Below are 27,998 nucleotides of genomic sequence, written 5' to 3'. Positions count from 1 at the left end.
TTATAGCTACTTTTCTCCTTATATCTAAGAAGAGTTGGAGAAGTACGTGGACCAAAAACTAACCTTGAGGTCTTTCGGGTTTCAAAGTAAAGACTTCGGCTATTTCTTGGTTTTTGTAACGTTGACACTGACGCTGGAGTGGAATTTCTCCACTGTCCATTTGCACTTTGACCAAAGGATCTTAGGTCACCTGAGCCAAGGAAACTGTCTGAGGAAGGGTTATCTAAAAGAAAATAAAAATTTGAATAAGTTGAACAAATAATTAATCTAGGTCTTTTTATGATTGCAACCATGTTCCATCATTGCATTCCAAAGCAACCTTGCATATTACCATGTCTCTCATGGAAAAGAGCCCAGTCTCAACTGTCAACAAATCTGCAGGAAGGGCACTCTACAAACTATAATCGATTCAGCCATACTAACCTGAAAATTGATGAAGGAGCTGAATCCTGCCACAGCCATGTGCCTTATCTGCATCAATGTGACTCCGTGGTGTCCACCAAAAGTCAACATTTTACCCCAACTATATCTTGCAAGCACTCCCAGGCCTGGGCCTGAAAGAAGGTAGGCCAGACCAGTAAGAAAGCAAGTGGAGGGCCAAGGAGATTGTAATTCAAATGAACAACAGTTATTGCTTAATAAGCAGCTGGTGTCACCTTCTTCTTTGTAGTTATCAAGTTCCAGACTCAGAGAATCTCTCAAAGTACAGAATATCTAACTGCTGCTTATAATAGCTCATACTGGCTGCTTATGGCAGGAATGACCCACTATATATATGTCATATATATATGTTAATATATATTAGTATGATCTTCAGTTTCTTAATCATCAGATATATCATCAGTACTCCAATGTTTGCAACTACAATCACACTGAGGATTATTTGTTTATTATTTTATGAACTCTAGATTATAAACTGGAATAAAAAAAACCTCTTGAAGTTTCAACTAAGAGTAGTAAAATCATTTCTATGCCTTCCTTTTTCTATCAGGAGGACCAGATAAATTAAAACAGCTCCTGCAAAATAACTTCAGATATTAAGCTATGGAATTCTATGGAGTGTCCGTGGAAAAAGTAAGGATAATAATTTTCTATTCCCAGAATTTCTGTCTTACACTAACAATATTCTGAAGCTCTCCTTTCAAAGAACATTAACACTGAACTTTGCACAATAGTATTCATTTATATTATTTTATGTTATTTTTTATTACTCATTTAAGTATCTATGGTGGGTATGGTGTGCACACCTGCAATCATAGGATTTAAGAGGCTGAGGCAGGTCAATTACAAGTTTAAGGCCAGCTTTGGCTACGAGACTGTCTCAACACACATAGGCAACCGCACACATGCACACACACATATGCATGCACACACGATCAGAACAAGCATTTGTCTATCTTTAAGTACTTTGTCCAAATAAAACAGCCTTCAAAAAGGTGGCTCCTTAAGTAAACCATGAAACAGAATTTGGGTAAACATAACGGGGAGAAGAAGCAATCTATAGTGGTGTTAGGATCAAATGATTCACCAGTCAGTGCAGCAACTTAGGATGATAATTAAAGTAAGTACATTCATTTTCAAAATGAATTAGTACTTTCTTCTCCTGAAGTAAACATGTGGTTAGCATGTGTGACTGTTGTTACACTAAGGGCAGGTACACAAAGCTACTGAAGTCTCAGTGAGAAACCCAGAAAACAGAAGCTGCTAAATGCAAAGCTGTAACTGTAGAAATAATTGCCTTTCACACTTTTTGCTAAACAATCTAACTAAAAATGTATATTTGAGGAGGAAATCTGTTAAAATTATAAATTATCTTGATAGTTGTGAAACCTGAGATGAAGGGTAGGTCAGAGCAGCCTTCCAGGAGCAATGGGCTGAGGCTTCAGCTTTAAAATACCAGGGGAAGCCCGGGCTCAGGCAGGTAACTCTATCTCCAGCCAATGACATCACTGAGTAATCCTCTGATTGCTGAGGGGAGTAAGGGACTAATAAGAAGCTGCAAATCTTCTTTTTAGTAGCAAAAATTTAACCTGCTATTTTCTCATCACTAAGAAATCAGTTACAAAGCCAAACACAAGGTAATGTGTTCATGCATACAAAACTAGAACACACTGCAATTGTAATTGGGGTTATATTCTAATGAAGATGACTGAGCACTTTCTGGGAAAGCTTTCCACAGAGACAGGCAGTACCTTTATGAACATAATACATGGTATTAAAACACAAGTGTGCACCTGCTATTCAGAGGCTCTCTGATCACCTCCACTTAACCTCCTACCTCCGGAATCTATAATAAACTTCTCTCTAAAACTCAAGAAAAAGGGAAGACTGTGTCAGATAACAATTCAATGTGAAAGTAGCTCTTTAATCCTGTTAACACTGGGATTAGTTACTGTAGTAACAGGTCACTAAGTAAACTTAACCTATTACATGTTGGCTTAGTAACCTAATTTAATGTATTTTCCAAAGAGTGATAAATTTAAGGCACTAGAAAATTCTTTTTATCTCAATCTACTTTTTTGGTTGCTCTTTAGGATTTAAAATGCTTTAAATTTCTTCCACTGTGCTATAACAGTGTAGGTGTTGCATTTATGTTTTCTAAATAATTCAGAAAAGCCATTTCCTTTCAATAGTTTAATCTCAAGCAGACTTGAGAGACAGGATTTTGAAAGGCTTTCTTCAGAGAGCTAGGTATAACAGAACAACAAATCATTAGCTCCAGATTCTACGATCTGGACTTTCCCATTTTCTCTTTCATCCTGGCAGAAGACAGAGTATGCAAAAAGAGCAGAAGAACATCAGCAGTGCCATAATTAGAAGACTGCGGCAGATACCAGGAGAGCCACACCTAGCCCATCAGCAGGGCAGGCTCAAGGTCAAAGCAGACAGGTTTGTAGCAAATTGCAATGGGCATGGCAAAGGAAAAAGATTTAAAGTTCACCGTTAAAAGCAGCCTTGTTTTTGTTTGGTGCTGGGATCAAATCCTGGGTCCTATGTATGCATACTAGATACAAATTTCTGTTTGTAAGGCCTGTGCCATGTTTAATCAAGAGCTGGATGAAACCTGATAGATCAGCAGTTCTCAACCTGATATTTACAACCCGTAACAGTAGTAAAAATACAGTTATGAATTAGCAAGGAAAGTAACTTTATGTTTGGGGGTCACCACAACATGAGAGCTATATTAAAGGGTCACAGCGTTAGGAAGGTTGAGAGCCGCTGTTAAAGATGAACAGACTTGAGTCCTGTTTTAAGCTATAGAGAGTGCACAGAGAATGACTCTCGCAGACAGCTCAGCATTCCTGCCTCTGCGTGACTTCATTACTCACTGCTATTTTCCTACGTATACAAAACTATTACAAAGATTTTCATTTTCTTAAAATGGTAAAAAATCCAAGTGGGAGGTAATCATAGTGAGAAATCAACTTGTGGTGTGATAAACACAGGAAAAGTGTGACTCTCAGCCATCTGTGGCTAGTCAGAGAGCCACGAACCTGGTCAAATACTGCTACAGTCACAAACATGAGAATCTGGGATTATCTCAGATATATCTTTGTCAACATTAAGGTTCAACTAAAATTAAAGGAAAAAACCATAAATGTTTTTTCGTTAGTTACTAATAATAACCAACAATGGCAAAGGTGTAGTGGACTTAAGCCCTAGGAAAAATAATGCCAACACCAATGAAGACACTGGGCTATTATCCCAAATCATAAAGCCTTGGGCTCCAATTGTACTTCAGAATTACAAACTTGAAATTTTAGCAAGATAACCTGTTATTCTATACAATACAATCTGGAGTATCACTCTATAAACAAATATTGGTATGTGTAGCAAAAATGGGTAGGTACTTATATTTACAGAAGTAAGTGAAATCAAAACTAAAACTCCATGTTACTTCATGTAGGTTTTAGTGTCAAATCTAAAAATAAGTTTTTTAGAACTCTTTTGGAGTTTGAAACTGCACGTAAGGGACTACAGCTGTGCGTAACTGCACAAATTAAAATTTGACAGAAAACAATAAATATGGGGAAGAATCTGTGAACTGACAGAAAACAAACTTTGGGTTATAAGGATTTTATGTGTCAAATCATAGGATGTGTACCATGAATATATACAGGGATAAAAATCAGAAGAGGCCAAAGAGAATGGAATTAAGCAATTGGTTTTTAGTTAAGGGGTTTAAGTCGAATTTTCTACACAACTGTTGATTTTGAAGCAATTATTTGAAACCCAATGGGATGATTCTATCCAATGGTAAACTGGCATATGAAATAACAAGCAAACACTGCGCAAATCAAATGGAAATATTAATAATCTGATTTCACTAACAACTTAATCATCTTTTCTGTAGGATTAATAACAAACTGTCACGCCACATTTCTTTGCTCACCAAAGGCCTTTTCTTTTTTTTAATTTATTTTTTATTAATTACAATTTATTCACTTTGTATCCCCCTGTAGCTCCCTCCCTCCTCCCCTCCCCCTTCTTCACCCATGCCCCTCCCCCAGTCCACTGATAGGAGAGGTCTTCTCCCCTTCCTTCTGATCCTAGTCTATCAGGTCTCATCAGGAGTGGTTGCATTATCTTCCTGTGTCCTGGTAAGGCTGCTCCCCCGTCAGGGGGAGGTGATCGAAGAGCAGGCCAATCAGTTCATGTCAGAGACAGTCCCTGTTCCCATTACTATGGAACGCGCTTGGACACTGAGCTGCCATGGGCTACATCTGTGCAGGGGTTCCAGGCTATCTCCATGAGTGGTCCTTGGATGGATTATCAGTCTTAGAAAAAGACCCCTGTGCCCAGAGTTTTTTGGTTCTGTTGCTCTCCTTGTGGAGCTCCTTTCCCTCCCAGTCTTACTATTTCCTACTTCTTTTAAAAGGTTCCTGTACTCTGCCCAAAGGTTGGCCATAAGCCTCAGCATCTGCTTTGATACCCTGCAGGGTAGAGTCTTTCAGAAGCCCTCTGTGGGAGGCTCCTGTCCTGTTCCCTGTTTTCTCCTTCTTCTGATGTCCATCCTCTTTGTCTTTCTGAATGGGGATTGAGCATTTTAGTCCCCGAGTCCTCCTTCCTTTCCAAGAGTTACTTTCTCAGTTGCTTTTTTTCACTGAAATTACTGACACATACTATGTGGAGGCCACTGTCCATCTTGAGGGGAAATCTAGCACCCAGGGTATATAGTACCACCCACCTAAAAAAATGAACACTTAAATATAAGTCTAAAAGAACATCATACTAATGTCTATTTAGGGGAGGAGATCTCATCTTTCTGACAAAGAATCCAGAGGAAGCCAAATAATAATAATTATTATGTGCATATTTATTTCTTATATATCATAAGCTTATCTTTACAAAAAGAAACAAAAAACAAAAACCTCACGTAGGCAGACTCTGTGGTATTCCTATTATTCCCATATTTGTGGTAGAATGAGATTTTAAGTAATCCAGTGTAAAATGACCAGGAAAGACCACTGTCACCTTCCTGAGTCACAGGGCTCAGAGACTAATGGACAAAAATCTTAGGATAGGAGTCACTTAGAGAACGCTAACCTCTAACACGGATCACAGGTTGAACAGCAAAGTCCTTGAATACACAAGCATATGGCTGTGGCAGGTGCTGGACAGAAACATGTAGTTAACACTTCCTGCCCTAAAGGAGGAACAAACTTTAACAGAAAGTTTCAGGTTTAATTGTTTCAAGAACAGAGATAAGTTAGCTGTGTGGTTTAAATCCATACAAAACAAATACCCTTTGTATTACATGCACATAGCAAAACAAAAACAAAACAAAGCAGTATTATTTTCTATAACGAAATGGTAGTCAAGGAAAACAGATTCCAAAAATATTTTCCCACTCAAAAGTTAGTATTTGATTGGCATTAAATCCAAACTACTACAGCAACCAAATACATACATATAGGTACCCTATTAAAATGAGGTGTTAATGGAAAAATGCATGTTGGTTTTGACAATGGTTTTATTTTATTTTGTTTTTTGACAGTATTAGGAAAGAAACCCAGGGCGCTTTGTAAGTACTCTACCACCGAGCCATGTCCCAATACCTGATAATGGTTTCACTTTTAGAGATGGTAAACACAAGATATTTTGTTATGAAGAAACGTGAAGGGCATGCAGTGACTTGAATACAAGTAATGACCCATACCTGAGTAATAATCTGGATTATAAGCTGCACTTCTTGTAGAACACGTGAAAGGTCTGTCTGAAGTCCCCTGCCTGAAGGGCAAGATCTGAAAACAGAAGATTGTTTTCTTCAATCATATTTTTGACAGTTAAAGAGAATAAAAGTTTATATTAAGAAAAATATCATTAAACAGGACTATGATAAAAGTTGCAACTCATTATAATGTGCATTTATCTATTATATTATAAACAAGCTATATACTAATAAGAAAGAGACAATTTGATAAAATTATTCATATTTAAGGGGAAAGATGGAAGGTAATTATCTGCCCTACCACTTAAAGAAGTTCACTGAGGGCTAGAGAGATGGCTCAGCAGTTAAGAGCACTTTCTGCTCTTCCAAAGGACCCAGGTTCAATTCCCAGCAATCACATGGCAGCTCACAAGTGTCTGTAACTCCTGTTCCAGGGGATATGACCCCTTCACACATGCAGACAAAACACGAATGTACACAAAATAAAAATAAATTAAAAAAAAAGAATATTCATTGGATGGTATACTTGCATTTACTATATGCTATCAGAAAATAAGTTATGCTACAGAAGCTAAGAAAATCAACTTGGTTTTGCTTCTTTTGAAGACTTCACAGTCATTCTCATCAGCACTGCTGCTGCAGTCTTAGTACAAGTACAAAGCATAAGCACACATGCAGCACCTACATGACCATGGCCCAACCAGTAGATTCATCCAGCAACAAATTACGTCATTCGTATTACTAATGGCTTCCCTGCTGAGCAAGACTACTTTCTTTGTTTTAATTTTAAAAATTACATTTATTGGGGTTGGGGATTTAGCTCAGTGGTAGAGCACTTGCCTAGCAAGTGCAAAGTCCTGGGTTCAGTCCTCAGGTCTGGAAAAGAAAAATTACATTTACTTATTGCACATCCAGTGACATAAGTGAAGAGATCAGAGGACAACCTGAAGGAGTCCGTTCTCTCCTTCCACCATGTGGGTCTCAGGCATCAAACCAAGGTCATCAGGCTTGGCAGAAAGTATCTTTATTTTGTCTATATTTTGTGTTGAGCCATCTCTCTGGCCCAAGACAGCTTTTTCAGCAGTGTTCCTGTTACTCTGACGGCATGGTCAGTTAGGGATGCTTTTAAAATGTGGCTTCAGTTTCAATGGTGGATGCTCGGAATCTGCATCTTAGCCAGACTCACAGGTAATGCACATGCTGTGCTCTGGGCCAAACCTTGAAATCTTCTGAGTTATGTCAGAGACAACACTCTGGATGGTGGTGCATGCATCCCTCTCCCCCAAGCTATGCTGAGTAATTTTAAGACCTAGTTTAGAAGAACAAAAGTCTATGTGTCAACAGTTTAATAATCAGAGGAACACTGAAGAGCTTTCTAAAAAACATTATTCTTGCCAGGTAGTGGCAGCACATGTTTAATTCCAGCACTCTGGAAGGCAGCGGCAGGCAGATCTCTGAGTTTGAGGCCAGCCTGATGTAGAGAGAACTCTAGGACACTCAGGGCTACACAGAGAAACCATGTCTCAAAAAACAAATAAACAAACAAATTTATTCCTAATTCATATATCATGTTGTCTTAACTTTCTTAAACCAAGCAGAAATCCAACACTAAAATAATAATTGATAATAATAATAATTAAATATTTTGGTTTTTTGAGACAGGGTTTCCCTGTGAAGCCTTGGCTGTCCTGGACTCACTCTGTAAACCAGGCTGGCCTCCAACTCAGAGAGATCCACCTGCCTCTGCCTACAGAGTGCTAGGACTACAGGCGTGCACCACTGCATCCGGCCAACACTAAAATTATTGACTGTAAAAAGTTCACATGCTTCAAGATGTTAGTGTGGCTTTCAAACTATATCAGATGAATATTTATCATCAGCAAAATAATTAGTTAAGTAAAGGAAAGGCATTATTCTAACCTGCTGTTCAGAAAGCTGGTTCTTCGGAAAACCTGCCTGTGGCAGGAGGTGGGTTTTGAAAGTGGAGTTGTGGTTCACTAAGGTCACTTCTCCAGCATCCATCTTCACCCCATCAGCAGTGTCATCTAGGGAAAGAGTCCAGATTGGATCAAGTTACATAATCCTCCAACAACATTTTCCTGTGAAACAATCTTTTCACCTAAAAAAATTATTCTCAAAGAATAATTATGTAGACAAGTAAATCCCTCCCTCATAGCATGTGAAGACCCTGGTTGGTCCATTTAGAACTGACTAAGATCATCATGTAATAAGTAGCTCAAACCTACACAAGAATAAAAAACACACCCTGACTTATAGTTTTTTAAAATAATGAAATTTCCCCCAAAGAAAACTTACAAGGTTTTAAGTATAAGAAATTTAATACTTAAAAAAGGACATCGGATAAAAAGGCTCTCCGAGGCAGCTGCTTGAAACGCCAAGGCAGAATTCTGACTAGCTGACTATGAGTCTGTGGTCAGCATAAGGGGAGGTGGGAGTCCATGTCACATGGACAAACACTGTTCATATTACTTTGTTTCCTATCTTAACTCAAAAAGGTGCTTTAATGTTTAGCCAGGAGATGGGGTGAGAACTCAGTGGGTAGCAGTGCTGTACGTGTGTGAGAACCTCAGTCTGAATCCCCAGCACCCATGTAAAAAGCTGGACATGGCTGTGTTTGCCTGTTATCCCAGCGCTGTAGGGGAAGAAACAGATCCTGGGAGTTTGCTGGCCAGCCAGCTAACAAGGCAAGCCCAGTAAGCTTCCAATCCGGTGAAAGTCCCTGTCTAAAGGAGGAAGGCAGACAGGACATTCACAATCCTCTTTGGGCATGCACACACATGTGTATGCAACTTCCCCCAAAGACCAACCACTATAAAACAAAACAAACAAACAAAAACAACCCTCAATCCAGCTGAGTTTTTCTGTAAAAAAAGAATTCATTTGTATCTCTTAGTGTCATCTCAATCACTATAGCAGGGTCTTACTTTTGAAACATTTTTACCATAAAAGAGCTAAAACAGGAACAAATGAGAGTCAAGATAACTCATGTGAGTTACACTGGTAACAGCTTTGAGAAAATGGAAACAAATGAGGAACAGAGGGAGAGTAGACTAAGGAAAGGGAGAGAATGCACAGTGGTGAGAAGGACAAAAATGTAAGAAGAAAAGGCTAAAGTGAATTTAAAAGAGCCATGGATGCTGTAATGTCTTCCTGTTTCAGCCATTTTGATGTATTCTAAGTTGGCTGCTTTCCTGTCTCTATACTGAGCTCCTTTACAGATATAAAATAACTGTAAATGAAGCAGTGGGAAATGTTCCAATTGCAAAGTTTCTTTATCACTAGCCACATGAAATAAAATATTTACCTTACTCTATTTATCCTACAGGAGGCAGTGCAACACAGTCCTACAGAGTAGGGGCTCCAACTCTGCTGGGTCTCACTTTCCTTGTTGGTACAGTCATGTATATTTTGTACATGCTGTTAGGTATCCTTGTGAGATGGCTGAAGCAATGAAATGACTAAATATGTATTAAGTACTTACAAAAGATATATAGTAAACAGAACAAATACTGCTGGTGTGCATTCGTTCTTTTTTTTAATACAATGAATAAGAAAATGATCTTAAATTATTTTGTAAATAATATATTAACCAAAGAAAAACAGGACTAGGATCTTGTAATATTATTACTATGCACAAAGACACAAACAGTACAAATATTGGGAAAACTCATTCTTTCTCTCGAGCTTAACTAATCAGTTAAGTAAAAGGACAGAGAGGCTGCTTTAGTCTTACCCATTTCAGGTCTTTTCACATCACTGGCTTTAGCAAAGATACAAAATCCTATAAAAGAAGACACATCACTGGCTTTAGCAAAGATACAAAATCCTATAAAAGAAGACACAAAACAAAGAGATTACACAGTGAAGCATCTAGTCCAAATATTATATAACAGGCACTTGCACCGAAGTGACATTTATGTCCTTAATGGAGATAAATGGTGAAAGCTATTGATATGTTGAGAAAAGGAGTAAAATAAAATTGGTCTGAGGTACTTCCAAACATTGCTGCAAACTACACTGCACTAAACAGCAATTCCAGATAACTTAGAGAATCACAGCTCATCAAAGCGAGAACCAAGTCCAATGAGCCAGCCCTCAGGAGACTGAATCATGTACATAAAACCAGTTAGTGACTGCATAAAATTACAACTAGAAACTCTTCCCAGTCCACTGCTTTTCTATTACCTCATCCATAAATCTTATTCAGTGGACAAACAAAATGACACACATTTTGTAAATATCATTTTTATTTCCTCAGAAGAGGGGATCACACAAGAGGCCTAACTAAGCTTTACGAATACATGGCTGGGTTGAGTCCAGACCATTTCTATCTAAATATCCCTAGGCCTAGGCCTGGAAGCTTCTACCTCTGTACAATCTAATCTTCTCCATACCCAGACCTTGAAGGCGTTAGCTTCCAGCCTCTGACTACTAACCTAGGCCTAGAATGTTTTCAGCTTCTAAGACTTACTGCTGAATAAGCTCACCCTTTCTAGTTCTTTCTGAACTCTGGCTGGCTGGTTAAACTCAGTTGTTCTGGTTCAGAACTCCTCTTGAAGCCGATGATTCAAGCTGGCTTCTCTCCATTTCTCACTGACTTGCTCTGTTGGGGGATGGTTTGTGCTCTGTGCTCAGATGCTGATCTCTGTGCCCAGAGGCCTGGTTGCAGTCGAACAGAGCACTGTCATTACTGAAGCATCTTCTGCTTTACGTTGTGTAAAAAAATGCTTTCCACGCAAGGCAGCCATGGTGGTGGTATATGCCTGCAATGCCACCACTTGGGAAAGCAGAGGCAAGGGGAATCTCTGTGAGTTCAAGGCCAACCTGGTCTACAAAGTAAGTCCAGGCCAAGGCTACGCAGTACACAGAGAAACCCTGTCTTGGAGGAAAAAAAAGTGTTCTCCATCACCTCTGATTGGTTAATAAAGAGCTGAACAGCTGATAACTGGGCAGGAGAGTTGAGGCAGGACTTGCGATCCCATGCGGAGGGTCTCAGGTAGAAGGTGGGAGAGAGGGGGAAGATCAGCATGGGAAGGAGGCTATGAAGAAAAAGACGGAACAGGAGCACCCAGGATAAGACTAAGATGGCAGGTAATGGGGCACATGGCTGGGAAGCAGGTCAGGGCAACACAGACAGGTTGGAATAGGTCAGTATCTGCCCAGCTATAGTGCTTAAAGCTTATTAATAAATGTAATAAGTCTCCATGCCATTATTTGGGAGCCAGAACAGACATATGAAAACTGCCTCTGAATTCCACAAACTCAGCTACACCAAACTGTACTGTACTCCTCAACTCTACTGTATTGTCTCCATGAAACATGTTCTTTCTGTCTGCACTGCTCTTAAGTAGCTTCTCCTTCCTGTTTGTTCTCATGAGAGTTAAGCTATCCTATCACTGATACATTCTGTCAAATCTTTCTCTGATTTGTAACTTTGTCTGTCCCTCAATTATGTTATTGTTTGGGATTAAAAGTGTGCACTAAAGGCATGTCTGTATTCCAGTAAGAGGGATTAAATGTGTATATTAAGGGTATGCCTGGATTCCAGCCAGATCAGACCGACCTAGGTCTTTGGATGTGATCCCTTGCCAGAGCAGACATGTTGCTGGATTAAAATTCCTCTACAAAATTTATTAAATACAATCAAAGAATACTTTCAGTTGTACAAGGCACCCCATACTCCCCACCATTATCCACCAAACTGCTGAAAAGGGGGTTGGAAAATCTTGGCATAGTATGTACAAGGTCCTTTACGCAATCCTTAGTGCCAAACCAAGCAACTGAACCAAACCAAACCAAACCTGCTTAAACCAAAGCTCCTTTAATCTATATATAAGTCCCCCTCACACAGGAGATATGTTCCAAGGCTTCCAGTATGTCTGAAACATGTGGTACTGGATTATATTGACACACACATTTCCTGTACATATATATCTAAGAAAGTCTAACTCATGAATTAGAACAAGAGATTAACAACAGTAATAAAAACAGAATGATTTGGGAGGCAGAAGTAGATAGATTGTTGTGAGTTGGAGGCCAGCCTGATCTACATAGTGAGTTCTATGCCACCTACAGCTACATAGTGAGACACACCTGTGTGCGTGTATTCGTAAGACTGTCATCTGTCTCAAAATATAGAACTTTCCATTTATCTTCTAATTATAGCTGACTGCAACCAAAACTGGAGAAAGTGAAATTACAGAGAGTATATTTCCCCAGAAAAGGGTTGGGGGTTGTTAAAACCCTAACTGCTTGGAAAATAACTGCTTTAGCGCCATAGTTTAAGGAGACTGCATACTTGATTATCAAATCCACAGCCATCTTGAGTCCTCAAAGTATTCAGGAAACTATGTGATGTCAACAGGCATTCTCAATTGGCACAGTAACAGAGTACACCAGAAGGAATGCTGCTTGAGTGAGCAGAGCATTCAGGCTGCCAGGAAAGACCCACAAAGGGTTTAGGTTTCAAATACATTTCTAAATGCTAATTTGGCAACTGGCTTCTCTCTAGAATTTCTCTAGGCTCTTCTTTCCCTTTCTTCAATAGGGTAGAATTCTTTATTTTTTTCAATATTTCTTTATTTTACTTCATGTGTATTTTGCCTGAATGTGTATCTGTGCACCATGTGAATGCCCAGTGTTTGTAGAGCTCAAAAGAGAGCATCAGATCCCCTGGAACTGGAGCTACAGATGGCTGTGAGATGTGGATGGAGGGAGCTGAACCTGGGTCCTCTGGAAGAGATGTCACAGCTCTTAACCACTGAGCTACTCCTCCTGCCCTAGCGTAGAATTCTTTAGGGTCCAGATTACGGTGGGGGAAAAAATATCCTAGCAACCAAAATCACTTTCTAATTGTTATTAGCCCACCTTTTTAAAAAAGAAAAATGCCAACTTAAAAGTCTAATACAACCTGGGAGGTAGAAATATTCTGAGTTTGAGGCCACTCTGGATTATATAGCAAGTATCTTTCTCTCAAAAAAAAAAAAAAAATTCAGTATCCAGTAGAATAATCCCACTTAATTTCTTTTTCATTTTAGAGATGTGAAAGGGGAAAACAAGCTAGAAATTCAGTTAATTCACAAAGTTAAATGACTTGCATAAAATCACACAGATGGGTAAAAAGGAAGGACCCAAGAATCTCTCAGGAAGTGCACCTCCCAAACACAGCTTCACATCCCTCGAACACCCTTGTCCAAAGATTCACCCAGGCCACTGAAAAATAACCTCCAACTAGCTTTGGGTTATCTACCCTAGCTCATACATTTTTAGATGATTAAAGCTCCATATTTATACCTTAATACCAATATATCCTGCTTCTTTGGTATGTGTCTAGAACCTTCTTTAGCAATGATGCAAGAAGAGACTTAAAAAACAAACCACAACATCAAAGACAACAAATCAAGATTCTATACGAAGTCCTTAGATGCCATCAAATTCTAGCAAGGATGACATTTTTTTTTTCTTTTAAGAAAATATTTCAAAGGACATAATGGTGCACACCTTTAAGTCCAGCATTCAAGAGGCAGTAACAGGCAGATCCCTGTAAGTTCAAAACCAGCTTGGTTTGGTTTACAAAGTGAGTCCAGAACAGCTAGGACTGTTACACAGAGAACCCTGTCTCAAAAAGAAAAAAGAAAGAATTTCTTTCTTGCTGGGTAGAGATGGTGTCACACACCTTTGGTCCCAGGACTTGAGTGGCAGAGGCAAGGAAGATTTCTTGTGAGTTCAAGGCTAGCCTGGTCTACAGAGTGAGTTCCAGGACAGCCAAGGTTACACAGAGAAAAAAAAAAAAAATCATTCTAATAATTCATCCCTAGTACACAGTGTTAACTTAATTTACAGAAGGAATATTAATAAGCATCTAGACACTAATGTGAATCAAGTTAGTAGCTGAACACAAGTGAAGGGGAAATCTGGGGGAGAAAAGATGAAGTCCTGACTGCAACAAAATCTAAAGTGGTAAATCATCTGTATGTCTATACACTTTGGAAGAGATGATTACAAAAATTAATGTTTAGAACAATGATGAAGTTACTATATGAAGTCAGTCTATAGAACTGAATAGTCAGAACCACCATATGGAAATGATCATGTAATAACCCTACTCTGAGTTCTGGAAAACAATTCTGCATATGTTATAGTTTATACTACATCATCATCGTTCAGGCCGCCCACCACAGTACTTTCATATGTGAACTCTTCCCCCTTTAGCACCTTAACATGCTATAGCTTCAAACAGTATTTAACTTCCTTCATGCATACATTTATTATACTAAGTGTATATACATAATAAGTGGGATACAAAAATAAGCAGACCTAGGCTTTGCCTTTTATAAGTTCTTGGGCTAGAAGAGCAAGCCAGATCTATTCACAGATCTAGCAAAACTGGTACAACTGGTAGGAGCAAGAGCAGTCGGGGGAAGAATAAAAATTAAAAATTACATCACCTAGCCACAAGTGGCAGAGCCTGTCTGTACACTCATTCATTCCCTCTCTAGATTTAATTCATCAGATGTACGAGAAGATATTCACCAGTTCAGATAATTAACTGAAACCAGGAAAAATGAATGAAGCTCTTTAAAAGGGACTGAGGGACAGGTAATTTAATGGCAAGGTTAAAGTCATTTACTAAGGTGTCACTGTAACCTCAAAGGCAGTAATCCACATGTCACTGAGAGTCCTGAATACAAATTATCTCTATGAGGAATATCTATACATGTCCACTTCATCCAGAATTTCCGATTACAGCGAAAACCCCTAAGTCAAATAGTTGATAGCCTATAAAAGGACTATACAAATTTTTACAAGAATCACCACCACTCCAAACACAGCAAGTACGCCACATGAACGAAATAATTTTAACAAGTGTGACTTAAACGTGATAAAAGAGAGAGTTATTGCCAACAAGATAACAGAAAAACTGTAGAGGTACTGATAAAACAGAAATCACCAAGCTTAGGACAAGGGAAACCCAGCACATATCCAGAAAGATCACGTTAGGGTACACGAAGAAAAGGTTCAAGGCAATTACCAAGAGGCGATGAGCCAGGTAAGAAAACTGTGGCAGTTAAGGGGGTTTTCATAACCTGTGCAGAAGGGTCCAGACGTTTCTCTCTGGTGGTGGCACCAGCGATATCACATCTCAGGGAAATAGCACAGGGTAAAAGAGTTGGAGGTTTGTGGACGTGGGGCACAGAAGTAGCCAAGAAGTATCACTCAGGTCTCAAGGAAGACAAGAGGTGAAGCAGGTGGGATTGAAAGCTCAACTTCCTTGGCGAACCGAGCTCTCCCTCCAAAGGACCCTGCTCTGGCGGGAAACTCACGGAATCCCAACCGGCCTTTTTCTCTTTGGGAAAGTAGAGCTGGGCGCTGAGAAGGGCCTGCCGTGACCGCAAGGAGATGGCTTCTCCGTGGGTCAGGAGACAGACGCCTGAAGGGACGGCCTCAGGAAGCCCAACTACCAGCCCCGGGTTAGACAGCCGCCACCGGACAGCAGGGGGGAGTGGAGGTGGTCCCAGGGGGCGGGGCGGAAGAAACAGCACTGTCCCCACCGCGGTCTTCCCTTCGGTTCGGCCCGGAGGAGGCGAGCCGGCCCGGTCCGACACAGCCTCCCGGCCCAGTCTCCCTCCATCCTCACCCCTCCCCCAGTTTCCCGCCGCCACTCACCGAACCGGAACCGGCTGCTCGGCAAAGGGGTTTCCGGCCGGGCGCGGACCGTAAAGCCCGGGAACCTCCGTGAACCGGAACCGTCTTTACAGTACCGGAAGACTTGGCGGGCGCCGAGGAGGAAAAGGGGTGGGGCAAGAGGTCAAAGAGCAGAGTTAGAGACTTGCGGAACGCCTGCGCGAAGTGACGAGGCCTGAGAAGCTAAGGGAGCGTTTGCCTCTAGTCTTAATCTCCCTGTCACTTTGTCAGACGGGGCTTTTTCTCCTCACACTTGGAGTACTGTTAGTGCGTCCGCCGTCCTTTGCTTTTCTCTGTCCCTCGGCTCCCGTACCCACTGTCTTCTGGTTCCGTTCCTTGATTTTTTTTTTTTTTCTTTAAGCTCAGGTTTCCATGGCAGCTTTTCGCTGTGGCCCTAGATGTTTGGAAACCTGTGCCTTCCCTGACAAATGAGGACTCGATTTCAAACTGTATCTTCTGAAAATTAGTGTGCATCTTGGCACGCTTGACTGATCACAGGAAGTGGGGCTAGGGGAGAGACCAGAGACTGGGAAGAGAAACTTTGGGAACAACTTAGCTTTGACTGTTAACACGCAGAACCATACAAAACTGGAGGAATTTAAAATAGTAATCTCTTATGGTGCTCACACATGTAATCCATGCCAGATTTTTAAAGAGAGAATATGGGGGACATTTTGTTTGTTCATTCAAATTATTTACCAAGCTTCTTAATTTAGTAAGCCTCTGGCCAGACCCTACTTAGAAGCTTTGGAGAGATGCTTCACCTCTGGGAATTATAGAGCCGGTTGACTGCATGTCTGAATTCAGTCCTGAAGGAGGGAAAGCCTCAGAAAGCTACCAGCCTTTTCCTTCCTCTCAGCATAAGGACCTGAACTTCCTTGTTCAGGGGAGCCTGGCTTGCTGTATATATGAGTAGAATATTTATATCACCTTCTTGGCTGATATTTTTATATGACCAAGTCCTAAAACCCAACAGTATTAAGAATACCTAGACCATGTCAACCTTTGACACTTTAATTATTCTACAGATCTATTTATCTGGATTAAACTCTTTATTTCTAGGAAATAGCCATGCGTAAAGACGAATTTCGTCTGAAAATTTTCATGTGTGTGATTCAGGCTGGCCGAGTAGTCAGGACCACTCAGCACACAGGTACCATTGATTGTTACAAAGGGTGAGTTCTCTAGGAGCATACAGGATGAGAGCTGCTGTAATTGTAGACTGAAGGGGTCAACTTAACTGTTTATTTCTATTCCTAGTCTGAAAAATATTTGTCACTGTGTTGTGTCTTTTCTTTGTACAAGCATTAGGGGGATGCTATCTTTATCCCAGGCAAATACGGAAGACTTGGGAGCTGAGGGAGAAAAAGATTTATGGAGCACGGGATGGGTGTTGATTTCTATTTAATTTATAGATTGTTTTAATCTAGCTGGGCTCACTTGTGGGAGTCCGTGTTGTTACTGCATTAGGCACGTCCAACCATAAGTCAAGATCCAAACGAAGCTGGTCTTCTCTTCTCTAATCAGTGGTAAAAAGTTCTGCTCTGCCTCTGTTGTTATCAAGGGGATAGAATCTTTGGAGATAGTATTCTAGTTATTGAGAAAAATCATCAGTTCTCTTCAGTCTCTTCACCATATTTATGAAAAGGAAGTTTTGAATAGCTAAGCCTCTTAGGGAAACTAAAAGTATAAGGAGCATTCCCTCCCCGAATACCATCCTGAGGGTGACCTATAGCCATTGCTTCTCAGCTGAGGAAGCGTCAACTTCCAGCATGATCATACCAAAGCTTCAACCAAAGGCAGATCTCTTGAAGGAAACAGAAAGTGTGGATGATCCAAACATCGTGGGACATATCCCTGTTCTTAAAACTGGTGAGGCATGTGGCTAAAAAATGGGAATGGGTGTGAAAAGAAGTACTGGAAAGGAAAAAGTTTAGTCATAGCATTATGAGTCACAGTCGGCCAAAGTTTAAATTTAAGACACAGGGACAAAGTGTGGATGGACAGAGAGAGGGGACAAGAAAGAAACTGTAGAAAGAAGAAACATTCTTTGTATAAACAGTGCTTAATCTCATCTATTCAATATTTGTATTTGTTTTTCTGTTGCTGTAGCAAAATACCCAGTGCTGAGTAGTGTGTAAGACAAAGATATTTTATTCACAGTTTAGGAAACTAGAAGCCCAAGAGTGGGTAGCTCCTTTTGTTTGGCCTTTGCTGAGGATTCCCTTAGTTGAGCCACATCACAGAAAGAAGGAGAGATCACATGGTGAAACAGAAAGCCAGATGGTGAAGAGTGCCCAGTTTGTCTACTTTATCACAGCCTTCTTTCACAAGAACTAACTGACATCCACAGGAACCTCATTAATTTCTTCCAGGTCAGCACCTCCAATAACCTAATTACCTCCCACCAGACCCCACTCTCAAGGTTTCACCTGTTCCTAACATTGCTGCACTGAATACCATGTTTTCAACACATGAAAGGGAGAGACACACTCTCATTATTTCCAAGCCACAGTGATGCTGAGTCATTTGCCTCCCCTGTTACTCTAAGCTTTTTAATCTGGCTCCTGTATTGTGAGTAAACTTGATATATGAAAAAAAAATGTGAAACTTCACTAATGGGTTAAATTAAGGAGTTATTATTATGTTAGAAAATGATTCCAGAGACTATAAAATTTACCCCGAGAAAAACTGAATAACAGGCTTCTCTTGTATATTTTATTAAAGGTTCAGCACACCAATACTTTATATTAAATTTTAGAAACACATCTATATGTCCCTTCTCAACTTACATGCATCTATATCGGAGGCAGGTCACTGAAAACTACTTCCTGTGTGCAGTGACGTATTAGAAATGGTGAGTCATAAAACATGTGGTATTGTCCCATTGCCACGACAAAATACTCTCACCAAATAACTTAAGGAAAGGAAGATTATTTCTGTTCGAAGCTTTAGTCCATCCTCCTGGGGAGGGCACATGGGAAAAGCAGTTCCCATCAGGGTGACTGGAGGTTGGAAGAGAAGCCTCTGAGCTCCCTCCATCTATCCTCCCATTATTCTTACTGGGACCCTGGCCTATTTAATGGTGCCAGTAACACGCAGGACAAGCTTTCCTTTCTTAGTTAACTCTCCTGCAAGTCCTCTCACAGACGTATCCAGAGCTAGGGTTTGCTAATTGCCAGTATGCATACCAACCCAATCAACCTGCCAATCAAGAAGATTTAAATTACGTTTTTTAAGGTACAGTACAAAATAATTCATTTCATCATGGCATTTGTGCTCATCAAGACTGACTCCTCCCATACATGTATATATGTATGTGTATATACGTATCTCTATCATTATCCTGATAGTTACAATTCAGAAGTGTCTTAAAGTTACTTAGCTCAGCTTCCATGTAATTCCAGAAGGAATTCAGGGATTAAAAGTTTTCCTCAGGAAGTGAAAAATTGGATTCTAGAGAGATGTCTCATGAGATAAAAACACTGGCTGCTCTTCCAGAGGATCCTGGGTCGATTCCCAGCATCCACATGGTAGCTCACCAGCCTGTAACAACAGTCCGCTAGGGATCTGTCACCCTCTTCTGGCCTCCATGGGCGTGGCATGCACATGGTGCACACATACATGAGGGCAAAGCCCCCACACACATAAAAGTAAAATAAAATCTTAACTTGGAGTTAACAGTTGAATTAAGTATTCCAGGACCTATGCAATAGATAATATTTTCCATACCCTTTGAGAAATCTGAACTCATGGTATTAGATTCAGTAAGAGAGAAAATGAACTAGATGGTTTCCATTCCTTGGGAGCTGACACTCAAGGAGAGACAATATATGAGACTATATGTAAGTTGAAAGATGGGTGATGCTGGTTCAAATGTTGAATTTCTAAAGATCCCATAGAGATGCAGAGCTGAGTGGTGCCAGGTGAGAGTTTAAGCTCTCTGGTTAGGGCTGGCGTGGAGGCAGGGGCCATTATCCCACATGGTCTCAAACCTAATGTGATTTTCTTGGTATACCTCGTATGTCCAAACTCATGAGAAAATGGTCTACATTCAAGAATGTTATCTTTTCAAATAGCTGGGGTACCTATTTGACAACCGTGGGTGTTGCTTTGTCCATGCACAGTTAGCAGCTGGGCAACCAGCAACTTATTCTACCATTGAATATATTAGGTTGTTTCTTAATTGCCCGTGTCTTCCCCACTTTTCCCATTCTCATTTGCTCTATACCTTACACTCAGCTCAGATCCCAGTTGCTCTGATGGCTAACTTGGACTGTTTTTATGGTTTGCACTTTCCATTCTCCCATGAACAAACTTATGATATTCAGTTTCTGTTTCGAACATCGAGGCCTCAAGTAAGAGTCACTCCTAACCTTTCCAGCTTTCCTCTGAGGATGGACATCAAGTATCTTGCGGCCTTGGTGGGGCCTCCATGCATTCTTTCTTGATTGCTGCTGTCTTTCCTTCTATTTTATTCATTCATCTATATATCTGTCTATTTATCTATCTATCTATCTACCTATCTATCATCTATTGATTTTTTTCTCTTCATACAAAGAAATTTTGTTGACCATATACTGTGTCAGGCTAAATACAGTATTTAGCACTGGAAATAAAGGTAAACAAAACATACACCTCCTTCATGAAGTCTATAGTTTTGTGGAAAAGAAGATAGTTATCATACATGGTTATAGAATTATAATAGTGGGAATTCAGGGAAAGAAAGCAATCTGCAAACTCAGCATGTAAAACAGGAGACTAACTCAGGAATGCCAGAGGGATGCCTGCATTAGCCAGACTTGTGTTTCCCAGAAAGCAGGACAGCTGGCCCTGAACCTGAGAAGAGGATGTGGGCCACGTAGTGTGGGCCAGTAAGACCTGAGCTCTGGGGAGAATGCCCAAAGGTATTATAAGAACAATAACATACATAGCCTTCTAGATTCTATGAATACTTTCTCACTATGGGAAATCAACAGTGACAGGATCATATTAAAAACAAAAACATTTAACCACAATTTATTTCTTTAACAGATACATGGCTAGTGAGGTGTTTTGTTCCGTTTTGTAATAGATATTAAACCCAGGACCTTGTGCATGCTAGGCTACCATTGAGCTGTATCTCCAGCCCTTGTATTTGCTTCTTAAAATGACCTTTTGGTCTTTTGGGTAGAAGATGGTTTAGAGAAGTGGGTTTTAAGCTGCAGATAGCGACCTCTTTGTGGGGTGAAAGGGCCTTTTACAGATATCTCCTATCAGATATTTACACTGCAATTTACAACAGTAGCAAAAGTACAGTTACGAAGTAACGACAAAAGTAACTTTATGGTTGGGGATCACCACAACATGAGAAACTATATTAAGGGTTGCAGCACTAGGAAAATTGAGAACCACTGATTTAGAGAGAAGCAAAAATAGGGTCCTGCCTTAAGTGCCAGCTGCTGCCTTGCTCTGCTTTTTTCATACAGGGTATCAATGAAGGAGTCATGTCATCAGATAACATAAGGGAACCTAGAGCTATGAACACAAAAATGTGCACAAACCCTGGCCCAGTGTCCTACTGCTGCCTCTGCTTTTCTGAAGAAAAAAACAAAGCCATAGACACTGCTCCCAGAGTGCCCTGCTCCTTGTTCTAAGCACAACTACATGCAGAGCAGGCACATGCTAGTCTCTGGAAAAATGAAGTATGTGTTTGCTTTATGCCTGACAGAAGAGCAGCCACAGCTGCCATTTTCTCCAGCTCTTTGTCCGTTAGTATAAGCATCCTTGCCCTGTGCGATGATGAGGCTAGTGTGTTTTTGTGTGTTTCTGAACTACAGAAACTCAGCTACCAACATAAGATACTTGACTCTGCACAGAGGCATCTCAAAGTGAGTCACACAGGCCTGTCTTCTGACCCTTAGGTCCTGCTCCCCAGCTTTTGTAAAGAATGGCAGTTAATATTCCAAAACACCCAGGATACAGCTAAACATCCCCTGGTGCACAGGAGTCCTCAGGACGAAGAGTCATGGACCCTCAAGTGTCAGGCCTGCTGAGACTGCTAACAATCGTGGTTATTTCTCAGTTGTTTCCTGCAGTTTTGTGATTGTGATGAGCAGTCACACTAGGAGAAATTTCTCTTAAAATGTTTAAAGGTGATGCAGTTCTTTCAGGAGGCGTGAGGATGCTGTTGCTTCTTCCTATGTGGGAGAACTTCAGCCCAGTTCTCTCCCTCACCCATGTAGGAATTCACACTGGAAGAGAAACTCCAAGGAACATGAGCTTGTGTGTTCAATGTTTTATTATAAAAACGGATGCCAGCTTGTTAAGTTTTCATTCTTAAGATGGTGCCACTGTAAATACCAACGTTCTTCATCACCAAAGAATGCATAGTATTTTTCTTATAGTTTAATTCTTGCTACATCTCAGTTTCCTTCTGGAAAACTTACTTACCCCTCTTTAGCATTCAATGACACCTGGTATCTAATTAAAATACATTGTGATGTCTGTTTTGTTTGGTTTGAGACTGGGTCTCTCTACATAGCCCTGGCTGTCTTGGAACTCACTATGTAGATCAGGCTGGCCTTGAAGTCATAGAGATTCACCTGCCTCTGCCTCCCAAGTGCTGGGATTAAAGGTGTTTGGCAACATGCCCAGCCATTGTATGTCTTCATTATACATATCTTTTGGTACATTTGTGGCCTGCAGTTCTAGCCAAGACTTCTATATATGTCTAATTGCCTCCCCAGATTCAATTCTTGTCCCTTCCTAAATCAAGAGTATCCAGGTTCTATTAGATTAGCAAAGTGTGCTATTTTTAAAAAGTCTTGTGCAGTTTTCTTCTAACTACGGTCTATTTCCCATGACTCTAGCCTTTGACAGGCAGATGCTGCCGAGAACACTCTCGTGGATCCCATGTGCTGTGCTCTTCATTTTTTTCATTCCCTCTCACCTTGCAAGAGTCCAGTAGGTAGTGTTAAAAGCTCCATCTTGTGACCTTGAGAAATGAAACTACAGTCCACAGAGGGCATTGCAGAGATGTCACAATTAATTTGGCTTCCCCTGTGGCCTTTTTGCATGTAGGTACTAGTCCTAGATTTATTTATTTATTTGTGTATTTACTTATTTAGTCTTTGGACTTCCTATTACATGAGGGGAAAAACTGATTACTTGTTTAACCTGCAAGAAACACAGTTAGAAGCCAAGGAATGTAGGGCAGAGCTCCCTTCAGGATAAAAGCTTTTGGGCAGCATGTGACTCTCATGACTACTTATTACCGAGTCAAAAAACGGAAGAGCATTCAAAGGCAGAATATTCTCCCCACTGCCTCCTGTGTTACAGCTTCTCTGTAGGCGATACCAGCATGTTCTTCCCTTTACCTGACACCAGCATTACTCATGCCCATTACTGCCCTTCTGGCCTTTTGACAAGTACACTCACACACAGATGGTCTGGGTAGACAGAGAAGCAAAGTTTTGCAAACATTGTAAGTGCAGTCAATGTGCAGAGTATTACTACTGCCTGTGGCTCAACTTCCGTTTAAAGTATTTTTGCTTTCTGTGTGAGAACCAAGAGCTTCTATCTATGTGCTGTTCTAAGAACTCAAAAACCTAGACCCCTGTTGAAGAAAAATCAATAGGAATTCTGGCTCTATGAAGACTACCTCAATCTCCACAAGCCAAGATTTAACACTCCAGAATGAATTTCACAGAACTTGAATTCTCACGGAGCTAAAACTCTAAGGGCGTGTCCTAGCTAAGGTTACTATTGCTATGATAAAACACCATGACCAAAAGCAAGTTGAGGAGGAAAAGATTTATTTCATCTTACACTTCCCAATCACAGTCCTTCATGAAAAAAAGTCAGGGCAAGAACTCAGGCAGGAACTGAAGCGGAAACCATAGAGGGATACTGCTTAATGTTTGCTCTCCATAGTTGCTCAGCTGCCTTCTTAACTATCTAGGACCACCAGACAGTACCCGTAATGGACCTCTCCACATCAATCACCAATTAAGAAAATTGCCCACAGGCTTGCCTATGGGCCTACTTATGAGGATATTTTCTCAAATATCTTCTCAAATGACCCTAGTTTTTGATAGGTTTTTTGTTTGCTTGTTTGTTTGTTTGAGATGGGGTTTCTGTGTGTAGCCCTGGCTTTTCTGGAACTCACTATGGTACCAGGCAGGCCTCAAACTCACAGAAACCCCTCTGCCTCTGCCTCCCAAATGCTGGAATTAAAGCCAGGTACCACCTCTTTCCCAAAGCCATGGCTCTAGCTTGTGTTAAGTTGACAAAAAGTTAGCTCTTTCAGAATTGTCTCAATTAGGAAGATCATTGGGTGGGACAAATAGTGTCACATGCTGTTCCAGGAAAATATGCAAAGACAACAATACTCACATGAACACTTCTTTCATTGGTTAGTAGAGATGATCCTGTATATAAACACAATCATGCATTGCATTATATTTTGATCAACAGTTTGTGGTAACATATGCAATGACTATATTTTCTGTTCGGATATGTTTGGATCGAATAAGTATTTACCATTGTGCTACCTGCCCTGAAATATCCAGCAGTCTCATGCTTTACAGTTTTGCAGTCTAGAAGTGATAGAATGTGTGTGTGTGTGTGTTGCATTATACTATTTAGGTTTATGTAACCATATTTTATGTTGTTCACAAAATTACAAAATACCCTAAAAATGTATTTTCGTAGAACATATCCCCACTTCATGCCCTCTTGAATTTCCCTCCTCAGGGTAGCACCAAAGCCCATCACCTGTCAGTCACCCAGGGAAACGTTCTCATGAAGAGCAAACTAGTTCTTTGCGATGCACTTAATGTACAACAGCGTTGGCAAAGCATTAACGATCTCACGTGTGAGACCCCCAGGAGTGTCTTATGCAATGATTGCATTCTCTATCCATCGCCCCCAAACTTTATTTCCTTAAGGAAAGAAAAAAAAAAAAAGTCTGGTCCAAGGTTGAAGTTTTATACCTCAGCTGATGGTTTACTTCTGCCCTTGAAAACAGTGTTTTCGGCATAGCATAGGGGTCCTGTCGCTGCTTATGGCCTCTTCCTTGAACTGTCTTTTCTTAGGTTTATTCTAGTTGGTGTATTTACTCCATAGACATGCAGAGTCACTCTTCAAGTGATGGTGTTCTTCGACCTCCAAAGCTTTCAATAGTGGTTTTGTAAACTTCAGTTTTGGGTCAGAATCACCTAGACGGCTTGTTAAAATACATTGTACACCCCGCCCCCAAATTTCCAATTTAGCCATCCCAGGAAAGAGCCAAGAACTTGCATTTCCAACCTGTTTCCAGATGATGCTCATTATGCCAGGCAAGCTGATTGGCATTGTCTCAAACCACACAGAACACAGGACGCATTCCTACCAGTTTGAGCCTTGCTGTAGAGAATGGTATGTCTGCCCAGGGTATCCTCATAGAACTCACACTGTAGTGAGGGAAGAAAGCAGCCGTTAGTCAGGCAGTGACTCCTTCAGAGAGGCCCATGTCTCCTGCTTACTTCAGACCAACCCACCCAGCTGGTGCAGTGTGTTTACAATTCTGACTGTAGCCGTCAGGAAACGTGATGGTCCTCTGATAGGACAGTCCTGAATTGTCTCTGCCTCCTACTGCATTTGCTATTTGCTGTTTTTCTGCAGAGCTGCCCCCTACTCCCCAGATTTCTATAGCTTGGCTCACTCTCTCTCCTTCTCTCGCTCTTGGTCTGCAGTGTTGCAGAGTTGTTCCCCGTTTGGAGGCTGTTGCTCAAAGCTCTGCATGTTTTCATTTATCCATCGGCAACACCAGGCAGAACGCAGGAGCCAGGTGACTCCGAGTGCCTTGGCTTCTCTACCACTGTGCTCTGACTTCCCAGCACCAGAGACTTATCTACGCATCTTACACTCGATCTCTCAGAACAGCTTGTCTTGATTTTTAACTTTGTTGTCTACTTGTACCTGAGGCCCCAGTAGCTAGTCGAATCCTGTAGAGTTCTGAGAAGTTTAACAGGATCTTCTGAATGCCATCTTGTGCACTGAGGATCAACATAAAGAATAGCCCTTTCAGGGCAGAGGAAATGGCTCAGAGAACAAAGCACTTGCCATGGAAATGTGAGCCAGAGCTCAGATCCCAACACACACATGAAGTGTTTGATTCCAGAGCCTGATAGACACAGACTGGGTGCCTGAGGCAAGCTAGCTAGCAAGATTAGCTGAATCAGCAAATTGGGTATAGTGAGAGATGCTTCCTTAATAAAGGAAAGACACTGAGGAAGATATCTGGTGTCAACCTGTGGCTTCCACATGAACCTGCACACATGTTCACATGCATGTAACCACACACTCATCATATATGCATACACAGTAAAAAGAAAAAAAAAGAATAGGCCTGCTAATTCTGGGTACTGGGGTATGGCATAAAGCAAGATATCATTTGGCCATTACACATTGGCTTTCCCTGGATGCTAGGTCCAGGAAGACCAGTCTCTGGCAGTGAGGGTAGAAGGATGGTGGACTACAACTTCCTGATCCAGTGCCTCTTCCCCCTGCCCCATTCTCCCTGCTAGGGTCCACTACCCTAAGCCCAAAATTAGAATTATAAATTTCAGAAGCTGAAGAAATCTGGAGTATGATGGCCCAAACCAAACCTTCAAGCAGTATGAATTCTAATTCTCGATGTTAGTGCAAACCACAGCTCCAGCCCTCTGCTTTGGAGGAAGGGTACACTGCATACCTCTGTGACCGTGTTAAATCATTCCTGCAATGGAAATGACCTTAATTTAGTCTTCTCAGGAATTTGTGGTACCATCTCATCTTCTGCATCCTCTTCTGATCCATCTTCTAAGTTTGCTGATCCTCCCTTTAGGCACCCTAGCTGGTACAGATATGTTTAGATGCCTTGCTCAATCACTACATTTTAGCCTGTACATTCCCCAACATTCTGCTCTCAATTGCTTCTCAATTCCAGTGAGATGGAGACAGAGCATACACCATATTTTCCAGAACTGCTGAAATCCAAGCATTGTCTCCATCACCAGTGCAGCATCAATTTATGAATTCAAACTTTCACTAAGTAAATTGACCACAGCTAGATAAAAGTGCCTTATCCAAGCTATTCATGGAAAATCAATCATATTTTCAATGTAAACATTGTCTGATGAAAAGAAAAATCTGGAAAAAGAGAATTGTTCAGTTTGGGAGTTTAAAATTAAAAGGCAGAAAAGCCATTTGTAATGAGCTGTCCCTGTGTAATCACATCCCCTGTTTCACTGGTTTTGGAATATCCGTGTCCACTGATGCCTTTCCCTAAGCAGCGCTGAATGGATAGTGCCAAATATTTACTATCCATTTTTCACTTTATTTACTTTGAACTAACATGTTTATGTCATAAAAATTCAATAAACTACAGGTGTTACAGGGTTACTATTTATTCAGTTAAAATTCAGGTCTAATAAGATAAATAAAGCCCCAAAGAGAAAAAGTTCTTTAAAAAATTATATAAAATAGAATTCTACCATGCTCAGTTTCCTCTGTTCTTAGCATCCTGCACGGACACAGCACATTTGTTGCACCTGATGAACCAATGTTGATACAATGTTATTAACTGAAGTCTGTAGTTCATATTATATAGTTCTGCAAGTTTTGACAAATGAAAAATGCTGTACATAATGCCCATCATTACAACATTATTGAGGAATTCCCCTGTCTTAAAAGTCTTCCATCTATGCTCTACCTAAATTCATCTTCCCTCTATTTCAAGCCACGCGTAACCACTGATCTTTTTATCTTTATGATTGCTTTTTCCAGAATGTCAGAAAGCTGTAAACTTGTAGAGCAGGTAGCCTTTTCAGATTGCCTGAGAAAAGTGAGAAAGGTGCATTCAGGATTCCTCATGTCTTTTCATGGCTTGATTATTCATTGAGTATCATTGAATACTACTTTGTTGTATCGATATGCCATGTTTTCTTTACTTATTTACCTCTTGAGAGATGTTTTGGTTGCTCCTGGTGTGGGGCAACCATGAGCAAAGCTGCACTACATATATGCATGTGGGCATAATGTAACTTGTTTAAGCAAAAAAGAACTGTGACTGCCATGACTGTGGTGAGCCCACATTTACCTTTGAAGGAAACCGCTA

At 40.7% G+C, this 27,998-nt stretch overlaps 1 protein-coding gene across 6 annotated transcripts in view; it reads right to left on the bottom strand.

The window, feature by feature from the left end:
* The window catches only part of Senp1 (SUMO specific peptidase 1), a 50,890-nt gene extending 34,769 nt beyond the window's left edge, over positions 1–16,121 (bottom strand). Inside the window, exons 1-5 of one of the 6 annotated variants that reach the window (XM_060388700.1) lie at positions 15,860–16,121; positions 9,927–10,019; positions 8,093–8,217; positions 6,161–6,245; positions 64–223 (exon numbers count right to left, since the gene is read on the bottom strand). In XM_060388700.1, the coding sequence (XP_060244683.1) occupies positions 64–223; positions 6,161–6,245; positions 8,093–8,217; positions 9,927–9,930 (374 nt within the window). In that variant the 5' untranslated portion in view covers positions 9,931–10,019; positions 15,860–16,121. The other 5 variants (XM_021655817.2, XM_060388699.1, XM_021655818.2 and 2 more) reach the window with 5 other exon arrangements.
* Between the last annotated feature and the right edge of the window lie 11,877 nt (positions 16,122–27,998).

This window comes from Meriones unguiculatus, chromosome 8 (assembly GCF_030254825.1).
Source record: "Meriones unguiculatus strain TT.TT164.6M chromosome 8, Bangor_MerUng_6.1, whole genome shotgun sequence".
NCBI lineage: Eukaryota > Metazoa > Chordata > Mammalia > Rodentia > Muridae > Meriones > Meriones unguiculatus.
The sequence above is the reverse complement of the archived record's forward strand: the minus strand, read 5'-3'. Positions and strand labels throughout refer to the sequence as shown.